General features: G+C 63.3%; 1 protein-coding gene across 3 annotated transcripts in view; it reads left to right on the forward strand.

The window, feature by feature from the left end:
- Nucleotides 1-10,439, forward strand: part of MAPK8IP2 (mitogen-activated protein kinase 8 interacting protein 2) — an 82,973-nt gene extending 72,534 nt beyond the window's left edge. For all 3 annotated transcript variants that reach the window (XM_039520342.1, XM_039520343.1, XM_039520344.1), the window contains 4 exons: nucleotides 5,356-5,475; nucleotides 6,923-6,993; nucleotides 8,682-8,780; nucleotides 9,977-10,439. In XM_039520342.1, the coding sequence (XP_039376276.1) occupies nucleotides 5,356-5,475; nucleotides 6,923-6,993; nucleotides 8,682-8,780; nucleotides 9,977-10,049 (363 nt within the window). In that variant the 3' untranslated portion in view covers nucleotides 10,050-10,439. The remainder of the gene's footprint in view (nucleotides 1-5,355; nucleotides 5,476-6,922; nucleotides 6,994-8,681; nucleotides 8,781-9,976) is intronic.
- The last annotated feature ends 233 nt before the right edge of the window (nucleotides 10,440-10,672 follow it).

The raw sequence follows: 10,672 nt of genomic DNA on the forward strand, positions 1-10,672 counted from the left end.
GATGTTCTCGGTCCCGTCACCGTTCTAGGTCTCGGCACCGTTCTCCATGTTGATACCAGTAGTGCTCGCGGCACCGGTCAGCGTCCCGTTCGCCGGTCCGGGACACTCAGCACCGATCGAGCCCCCGGCACCGGGGCACTCGTGGCCACTCCTGATTATCGAGCCTCGCACCCTCGGTCGACCGCCTGGCACAGCTTCGGTGGCAGGTCCCGTTCTCGGTACCAGTCGGTCTACCGGTACCGATCCCCGGTGCCGCATCAAGCGACGTCAGTTACAGACAGAGACTCTACCAAGAGCTTGCTGCTCCTCCGGGGCCATCCAGCCACGCATTAGTGTCGTCCCGTGCAATCACTTCATATGCGCGGCACTCTGTTTTCCGATGTGCTCTCCAAGGTCTTCCAGGAGGCCTATTAGTGGTCATTCTGGACGCCGTTGGTGTCCTACCGCGCCAGAGGCGTACCGGCGATCCCATCTCGCTCCAGTCCCTCCGAGCTCTGGGGGCCAGAGGTGACAATTAGTCGTCCCCGTCCGACCGGTTCAGAGCAACCCCCGGTTCGGCACCAGGCTCCCAGATCCCGCCGGATCAGGAGGTTGTCCAGGAGTTCGAGCCCACACAGGACCCGCTTGTCCTGGGGCCTTTCTTCTTCCTCCTCCCCACATGAGGCGGGGGCAGGAACATACCCCTCCGGCCCTCCTCTAATCGAAACGCAACCAGCCCCTAAATCCAAGAGCCTGGGCGTGTGGTCTTACTGGGCCATACGATGTACCCGGAGGGGGCCCTGCATCTTCGTGTAGCGCACCAGCAAGCCCTACTTATCCGCTACTGGGGATGGCGGTGGGCAAGTTTTCAGAGTCGGTTCTTCGGAACTCCCGTCTCGAGTTCGATGCTCTCCTGCAGCAAAAGACGGAGCTGGAGAGAGCTTCCCTCCAGGCCTCGTTGGACGCAGCTGACTCCGCTGCCATGGCTCAGACCTCGGGTGTTGCCACGCGGCGTGTGTCAGGGCTCCAGTTATCGAGCCTTCTCTCGCAGCTGCAGCACGCTATACGGATCTGGCCCTTCAATGGCACAGGCCTGTTCTCTGTCAACGCTGGCCCTAGGCTGCTGAACCTAAAGGGCAGCAGGGTCACTTTGCTCTCTCTCGGCATGCACACGCCGGTAATTCAGCGCCGGCGTTTCCGTCCCCAACCTCCGCTCTTACCCTACGCCTGGGCAAGGTCGGGACATGACCAGCGGGCGTGGCTTACACGGTCGTGGCCACCAATCCGCACCCCAAAGGAGCCGGAATTAGGGTCCTTCTGACCACCAATGGGGCAAAAGCCTGCCCATCCTCGCCCCTCCTAAGGACCCCTCTCACGAGCGATTCCTCTGGCAAGAGGTGCGGACGCTCCTCCTCATCGGAGCTATACAGGAGGTACCTAAGGGCGAATCCTATTCCCCTAAGCGAAGGAAGGTCTCAGACCTATCCTAGGCCTGCAGGAACTCAACAGGTCACGATGCAGATGAGTTCCGCATGGTACCCAGGGCGACCGTCATCCCATCCTGGGATCCCGGAGGCTGGTACGCCGCCCTCGATATGAAGGGCACGTGTTTCTCACGTTGTCTTTTCTCTTCCACTCAGAAGGTACCCTCGGTTTGGGGCCTACCATCGTTATTCCCAGTATACGGCCCTCCCAGTTGGCCTCTATACAGCCCAGGGGTATTCAAGGTGCATGGCTGTGGTCGCCACCTTTCTTCACCACTGTCTGATGCATGTTCTCCGTGTCTAGATGAGTGGCTCATTCGAGGAACCCCCGGGCCCAAAGTACCAGTCATAGGGGCATCGACACGAACCTATTCCTGTGTCTAGGCCAGATGATCACTAGTAAAATCCACTCTGATTCCCATACAGGGAAAGGGATTCGTTGGGACCGCCCCGGACTCCAGACTCACCAGAGCCTGCTTCCATCAGCCTTGGTTTCAGGCGAGGGTAACAATTGTACAAGGTCGACGGACCTTCCCGACAGCTTGGGCTCGCCCTTGCCTCGGTTTCCTGAGTCACATGGCTGCCTACACATTTGCAGCCAAACATACCTGGCTTCGCCTCTGTTCACTCCGATCGTGGCTCACCTGGGTGTGCCACCCGGGCAGAGGTGGCATACTCGTGGTCGTCTCGTTCCCCCCGAGCAGCCTAGGCTCCCTCAACCGGGAGTCGGCGTCCTCCCCGGTGTATCCCGGGTTGCTGTTTCATTCACCCCTCGGGGTCCCTCATGACAGACAGCCCATCTCTCGGCTGGGTGCGCACCTGGTGTAGTTTCGCACTCACGGCCTTCGGCCAGCGCAAGACCTGGCCTTCCACATCAATGTCCGAGAGCTGAGAGCAGTCGGCCTTGTGTACCAGGCAATTCAGCTGGCGGATCGTCTCAGCAGATCCTTCCTGTCTCACAAGTGGTGGTTTCCTCCCGTCTTTATCTATTCCGTTTTCCAGAAGCGGGTCTTCCCCCGCATGGCCTTCCTCGCTCTCGCGAGAACGGAAAGAGAGAGAGGAACTCTCCTCGTTCCAAGGCCTCTCCCCAGGCTCGGTCTTGGAGGATTTCCTGAGGCTGTGGATCAGCCATCTGCCGTCCGCTGTCCACTCTCCCCGCGGGTTCACGAGGTCCTGCTTCAACTCCGCAGGGACAGAGCGCCCCTGATCGGGATCGCTCCAGTGTAACCGGGGCAGCGCTGGCACACCCTGTTGCTACACCTGTCGGTAGCAACCCTCTTGGCACAGACCTCATGACGCGAAATCGCGACAACCTTCACCACCCGGTCTTATGATTCCGGCACCTCACAGCAGGACTCCTGCGTGGCTAAACCGATCCGAGTTACGTTGTTCGGTCTCGGTTCTGCGAAATTCTCCGGGGTGGTGGACAATCGTCCATTCGGTTCAAGTATCTAGCTGAGTGGAAGCGTTTCTCATACTGCTCCGAAACGCGCGATGTTTCTCCCGCCAAGATCCCGCTCCATCCCATCTGGTTCCTCAGGGCTTGGAGCATTTATACAACCCCCCAGTGGGGCCCCGCCATAAACCTGGCTCTTTATTATGGTTCTGCCCAGTTTTACGACTGCCCTATTCGAGCCGATGTCGGCATGCTCCTTGAAATACTGTGTTCCTCAAGGACAAGGGCAGTTATTACCACGTCCGACCTGCCTCCCTGCGGAGGTGTCTGTCTTTTATATCTACCAGGATATCTTCCTTCCGGTGGAGAGCAACAATTGCCCTCCTTTGACATCCGTAGGGCGTCTGCAATCTATATCTAGCAGGCAGAGCCCGCTTGTAACGCCCCCAAAACCTTCATCGTACCGCCATACCGGACGAAGGGCATACCTGTCTCCTCCTAGAGGATTTCATCTTCATTGATGTTGTGCATACGCACCTCCTGTGTTTTGGCCCATGTTCCATAGCGCCACCTTACTGCACATTCCACCAGGGCTCAGGCTTCTCTGCTGCCTTCCTGGCTCACATACCCTTCCAGGGGATGTGTCATGCTACTACCTGGTCCTCTATCCGGACCAGTGCCTCTTTGGTCCAGCAGTCCAGAGCCGATGCAGCCTTTGGCTTAGCAGTTCGCATTCTGCGACATCTACCTCTGACCCCACCGCCTAGGTAAGGCTTGGGAATCACCTAACTGGAATGCATTGGAGCAATCACTCGAAGAAGAAAAGACGGTTACTCACCGTAGTAACTGTTGTTCTTCGAGATGTGTTGCTCCTATCCATTCCAGACCCGCCCTCCTTCCCCACTGTCGGAGTAGCCGGCAAGAAGGAACTGAGGAGCGGACGGGCCGGCTGGGGTATATATTTAGCACCATAGCGGCGCCACTCCAGGGGGCGCCAGCCGGCCCGCCGGTGTTGCTAGGGTAAAAAAGTTCCGAGATGCCGTGCACGCACGGCGCGCACACCTAACTGGAATGGATTGGAGCAACACATCTCGAAGAACACCAGTTACTACAGGTGAGTAACCGTCTTGTCTGTCTCAGACACTCAGCCAGAAGGGTTGGGCTGGATGCAGGAAGCACAGGGCGAGGGTCTCTAGTCGGTGTTACTGTGACGATGCTGCCCGTGGGAGCCAGCTGAGGTCACTCAATCAGGCTGAACTGCAAACAAAATGGGGCAGACAAACCCCAAACGCTGGTGGTTATTCCAAGACTTAGATTTACCAACCAGCACAGAACAGCTTCTACAGCACCTCACTGGTTACTCAGAAGTTCAAACCCCGCAGTTCCCTTAAAGTGCCCAGCCTCAGGCCTCCGTCCAGACACACCTGTCAGATATGATGATGATTCCTGAAAATCTGATCTCATCATATAAAAGAAAAGGTTCTTCCAATCCCGAAGGATGAGCCACACACCCAGATCCAATTATAACTTAGATTTTACCCAAAATACACACTTAGAGCCAATTCTTATTAACTAAGCTAAAATTTATTTAAAAAGAAAAGAGAGAGAGAGTTGGTTAAAAGATCCATATGCAGACAGACTTGAATTCAATTATTGAGGTTCAGATACACAGTAGAGATGAGCTTGTAGTTACCAAAAGTCCTTTTAGAAATAGTCCAGAGGTTACAGTCCAATGTCCATACTCAGGGTGACTCCAGTCAGTGACTGGGGATCTCAATCCTTGGGGCTTAAGGTTTCCCCCTCTTGAAACCCAAAGCAGATCTGAGATGAAGTAGGATTGTGTCCCAGGGTTCTTATACGTTTCCAGCAGCCTTTCGGCCTGAGAAAACAATAGGCTTAACTCTCCTTCCAAACATCCTGGCAATTAGCACAGGGTAATTTATCCATTAAACAGTTCAGATACAGGTTACCACAACCTTCAAAGAGACACAGAGACAATAATGCACTCAAGTATCATCATAAATGTTAATATTCCTTTTTTGATCTTTGAATTAAAACTATAGCAATAGACAAGATTTGTTTGCTTACGTCACAAGCCCTGAGCAGACATCTACCCTTGAGATCTCTACCAATGCAGACTTGCATTTCAAAGCTCTGTTCATTTACAGATCTTCCTAATGAGTCTCTAAAGTTCGGCCATGGGTCAGGTCAGTCTGGGAGGTCATTAACTAGATATTATATTACACTCATAAGGTCATAGTTACCCAGGGGGTCAGAATCAGTTTTTGACTCGAGAGGCACTGCAGGGAGCGGGGCAGGAGTGCTAGCTGCGGGGGAGCTTCCGGCAACTCCTGGCTGCCGGGGGCACTGGGCGGTGGAAAACGCGCCTGCAGATGGTGGGTCCAGTGCATGCCGCCTTTCCTGACTAGCAGCCTACTTCCATTGCTCCCAGCCTGGCCCCTTCCTCCCGCTCACACTCTCCCTGGGCATTTTCAGATTGCCACCACCAGGAAGCTGACGGTGCATTTGCGCCCTCCGGCGACCTGTGACCTGAAGATAACGCTGCAGGGCATCAAGCTGATCCTGACCGCGAATGAGTACAGCCGAGATGACGAGGTGAGGGAGGCTGCGGAGCTCTGGGCTGGGGCGGGGTGGGGGAACGGGCCCCTTGGCCAGATGATTGGCTGCAAACGCCTAGAAGATAATAAGGTGATAAGTAACAGTGAGCCTGGATTTGTGAAGAACAAATCGTGTCAAACCAACCTGAGAGCTTCCTTTGACAGGGTGACAAGCCTTGTGAATGGGGGGAAGCAGTAGATGTGGTACATCTTGACTTTAGTAAAGCTTTTGATACTGTCCTGCACGACCTTCTCATACACAAACTAGGGAAATACAACCTAGATGGAGCTACTCTAAGGTGGATGCATAACGGGTTGGAAAACCGTTCCCAGAGAGTACTTAGCAGTGGTTCACAGTCAAGCTGGAAGGGCCTAACACGTGGGGTCCTGCAGGGATTGTTTGCCAGAGACATGGGGCCCAGCCGGAGGCAGAGAGATGGGGCCCGGCCTGAGAGGGGAAGAGATGGGGCCAGCACTGAGGGGTCTGGTGTGACGCAGAGAGACGGGCCCGGCCCAAGGGGGGAGAGACGGGGCCGGCGCTGGGGGATCTGGCGTGACGCAGGGACATGGGGCCCAGCCTGAGGGGGGAGAGAGGTGGGGGCTCGGCCCGAGGAGGGAGAGACTGGACCAGTGCTGGGGGGTCTGGCCTGAGGCAGAGAGATGGGGGCCCGGCCCGAGGAGGGAGAGATGGGGCCAGCACTGGGGGGTCTGGCCTGAGGCAGAGAGATGGGGGCCCGGCCCGAGGAGGGAGAGATGGGGCCAGCACTGGGGGGTCTGGCCTGAGGCAGAGAGACGGGCCCAGCCCGAGGGGGGAGAGACTGGGCCGGCGCTGAGGGGTCTGGCGTGACGCAGAGACATGGGGCCCAGCCCGAGGCAGAGAGATGGGGCCCGGCCTGAGAGGGGAAGAGATGGGGCCAGCACTGAGGGGCCTGGCCCAAGGCGCAGAGACGGGCCCAGCCCGAGGGGGGAGAGAGGTGGGGACTCGGCCCGAGGGGGGAGAGACGGGGCCAGCGCTGGGGGGTCTGGCGTGAGGCAGAGACATGGGGCCCAGCCCGAGGGGGGAGAGACGGGGCCAGCGCTGAGGGGTCTGGCGTGACGCAGAGACATGGGGCCCAGCCCGAGGGGGGAGAGACGGGGCCAGCGCTGGGGGGTCTGGCCAGACGCAGAGACATGGGGCCCAGCCCGAGGGGGGAGAGACGGGGCCAGAAGGGGTCGTGTAGCATGAGACAGAGTCAGACAGGAGGTGACAGCAGGAGGGTTAGACACGCACCAAATAAGGTTAAGGCTGGTACAAGGGGGAAGAGACGCTCTGATGCGGGCGTGGGGGTCTGACGGACGGACGGACGGACGGACGGGGGTGCCCTGGCACTGGCGGGGGCAGCCAGCTCTCTGCAGACTGGGGGCCCCGGGGCTCAGATCGTCTCTGACTGCTGCTCCCTTTTCAGTATGAGCGATGCAGCCACTTCTTCCAGATGAAGAACATCTCCTTCTGCGGCTGCCACCCCAGGAACAGCTGGTGAGAGGCCCCGGCCCAGCAAACCCACGGCACAGCGCAGCAGCTGGCGACCCAGGGTCAGGGCTCTGGAGGTGGCCTCCAGCCCAACACACTCAGCCGACCCTGTACCGCCCAGCCTGTGCCCTCAAGAGCGCCCCCCGCTCCTGCCCAGCCCCCCGACACCCCCCACGCCTCGACTCTGCGCAGCCCCGACACCCCCATGCCTCGTCTCTGCTCAGCCCCGACACCCCCATGCCTCGTCTCTGCTCAGCCCCTCGAGAGCCCCCACCTCTGCCCCGCCCAGCCCTGCGAGAGCCCCCACCTCTGCCCTGCCCAGCCCCGACACTCCCCATGCCTCGTCTCTGCTCAGCCCCGCGAGCCCCCACCTCTGCCCTGCCCAGCCCCTCGAGAGCCCCCCACCTCTGCCCCGCCCAGCCCCGCGAGAGCCCCCCACCTCTGCCCCGCCCAGCCCGCGAGCCACCCACCTCTGCCCTGCCCAGCCCCTCGAGAGCCCCCACCTCTGCCCCGCCCAGCCCCCGACACCACCCATGCCTCTGCCTCTGCTCAGCCTCCGACACCCCCATGCCTCGTCTCTGCTCAGCCCCGACACCCCCATGCCTCGTCTCTGCTCAGCCCGCGAGAGCCCCCACCTCTGCCCCGCCCAGCCCCTCGAGAGCCCCCACCTCTGCCCGCCCAGCCCCGCGAGAGCCCCCCCACCTCTGCCCCGCCCAGCCCCTCGAGAGCCCCCACCTCTGCCCCACGAGCCCCTCCACCTCTGCCCTGCCCAGCCCCTCGAGAGCCCCCCACCTCTGCCCTGCCCAGCCCCTCGAGAGCCCCCACCTCTGCCCCGCCCAGCCCCGCGAGAGCCCCCACCTCTGCCCTGCCCAGCCCCTCGAGAGCCCCCACCTCTGCCCTGCCCAGCCCCTCGAGAGCCCCACCTCTGCCCGCCCAGCCCCGCGAGCCCCCACCTCTGCCCCGCCCAGCCCCGCGAGCCCCACCTCTGCCCCGCCCAGCCCTCGAGAGCCACCCCAGCACTGCCCTGCCCAGCCCCGCGAGCCCCCACCTCTGCCCCGCCCAGCCCCTCGAGAGCCCCACCTCTGCCCCGCCCAGCCCCTCGAGAGCCCCCCACCTCTGCCCTGCCGAGCCCCTCCACCTCTGCCCTGCCCAGCCCCTCGAGAGCCCCCACCGCTGCCCTGCCCAGCCCCGCGAGAGCCACCCTCTGCCCCGCCCCGCCCCGCGAGAGCCCCCACCTCTGCCCTGCCCAGCCCCATGAGAGCCCCCACCTCTGCCCTGCCCAGCCCCTCGAGCCCCCACCTCTGCCCCGCCCAGCCCCGCGAGAGCCCCCCCACCGCTGCCCTGCCCAGCCCCTCGAGAGCCCCCCCCACCTCGGCCCTGCCCAGCCTGTGCCCTAGGGACGCCCCGTCCCCGGTTTGCCGAGATGGGGGAATCACATCCCGGAGCCCTGGCAATAGGTTACTGCAGTTGCTTTGGCTCCTTGTCTGCTGTTGTGCAAACCTGGGGTGCGAGGGGGGCTTTGGGGATCTCCAGTCCATGTCTCCCATGCGGCCCCTGTGCTGACTTCCCCACTGGTTGTGCCCACAGCCCCGTGGGGCAGCCCTGGCTTCCTGGGCTCTGCTCACCCCACAGCAAGCAGGCAGGCCCTGGTGCCTGGCTGGGGCTCTGCTCTGACCCTGCGCTTTGTGCTGCAGTTACTTCGGGTTCATCACCAAACACCCCGTGCTCAGCCGCTTCGCCTGCCACGTCTTCGTCTCCCAGGAGTCCATGCGGCACGTCGCCGAGTGTGTCGGGTGAGCCTGGGAGCTGGAGTTATGGGGCCCCAGGGTTTGCCCTGGCCCGTGTCTGGCTGCAGCGTGGGCCCCCCCCACGGGGTTCGCCCTGGCCCGAGGCTGGCCTGCAGCGTGGGCCCCCCCCACGGGGTTTGCCCTGGCCCGAGGCTGGCCTGCAGTGTGCCCCCCCCCCACGGGGTTCGCCCTGGCCCGTGCCTGGCCTGCAGCATGGGCCCCCCCCCACGGGGTTTGCCCTGGCCCGTGGCGGGCCTGCAGCGTGGGCCCCACGGGGTTCGCCTGGCCCGTGCCTGGCCTGCAGCGTGGCCCCCACACACACATGGGGCTCGCCCTGGCCCGTGCCTGGCCTGCAGCGTGGGCCCCCCCCACGGGGTTTGCCCTGGCCCGAGGCTGGCCTGCAGTGTGCCCCCCCCCCACGGGGTTTGCCCTGGCCCGAGGCTGGCCTGCAGTGTGCCCCCCCCCACGGGGTTCGCCCTGGCCCGTGGCTGGCCTGCAGTGTGCCCCCCCCCACGGGGTTCGCCCTGGCCCGTGGCTGGCCTGCAGCGTGGGCCCCCCCCACACACACACACGGGGTTCACCCTGGCTCGTGGCTGGCCTGCAGCGTGGGCGCCCCCCGCCCCCCACGGGGTTGGCCCTGGCCCGTGGCTGGCCTGCAGCGTGGGCCCCACCCCCACGGGGTTCGCCCTGGCCCGTGGCTGGCCTGCAGCGTGGGCCCCACCCCCACGGGGTTCGCCCTGGCCCGTGGCTGGCCTGCAGCGTGGCTCCCCCCCCCACACACACACGGGGTTCGCCCTGGCCCGTGGCTGGCCTGCAGCGTGGGCTCCCCCCGCCCCCCACGGGGGTTGCCCTGGCCCGTGGCTGGCCTGCCGCGTGGGCTCCCCCCGCCCCCCACGGGGTTTGCCCTGGCCCGAGGCTGGCCTGCAGCGTGGGCTCCCCCCGCCCCCCACGGGGTTCGCCCTGGCCCGTGGCTGGCCTGCAGCGTGGCTCCCCCCGCCCCCCACGGGGTTCGCCCTGGCCCGTGGCTGGCCTGCAGCGTGGCTCCCCCCACACACACGGGGTTCGCCCTGGCCCGTGGCTGGCCTGCAGCGTGGCTCCCCCCACACACACGGGGTTCGCCCTGGCCCGTGGCTGGCCTGCAGTGTGCCCCCCCCCACGGGGTTCGCCCTGGCCCGTGGCTCACCGTGTTCCTTGCCTTGCAGCCGGGCCTTTCAGGAATATTACCAGGAGCACCTGGAGTATGCCTGCCCCACAGAGGACATTTACCTGGAGTAAGGGATCAAGTCACTGCGTCTCCTGCTTCCGCCCCCCATCCAGCCCCACAGATGGCCAGAGACAGTGTCTGACCCCACAGCCAGCCGGCTTGGACCCTCCTCCTGCACATGCTCCAGCCCCCCCACCCGACAGCCGTGCTGCACATCCTCACTGCTCCTCGCTGGGACGCGGCGCCGGCTGCTCTGCCCTGAGCCGGCAGGAGTGCAGGCGTGTCCCAGGCAGGGCAGGCTGGAGGCGCTGGCGTGGGGCACCCCGCCCTGGCCTGGCCCCTTCCGGCGGTGCCCGGGGGCCTGAGGAGAGACTGCACCTGCAGGGCGCCTGCCTCAATGACCAAAGCTGAAGCAGGGAGGGCGCAAGGGCTGGGCCAGGGGGAGGGGCCGGCGGGGGAGAGCACAGGGAGTGGGGGAGGGGCCGGCAGGGAAGGGGAGCGCAGGGAGTGGGGTGGGGCCCGGGGGAAGGGGAGGCGCAGGCAGTGGGAGGGGCCAGCGGGGTAGGGGAGGGCACAGGCCGTGGGGGAGGGATGCCTGGCACGAAGGGGAGCAGAGTCTGGGCACTTGCCAGACTTACCTCAGGCATCACCCCCCCACAGTGCTGCCCCCCCCTGGCCGGCTCACCCCCCACGA

The sequence above is a fragment of the Mauremys reevesii genome, linkage group 1 (genome assembly GCF_016161935.1).
Source record: "Mauremys reevesii isolate NIE-2019 linkage group 1, ASM1616193v1, whole genome shotgun sequence".
In the NCBI taxonomy this organism is placed as follows: domain Eukaryota; kingdom Metazoa; phylum Chordata; order Testudines; family Geoemydidae; genus Mauremys; species Mauremys reevesii.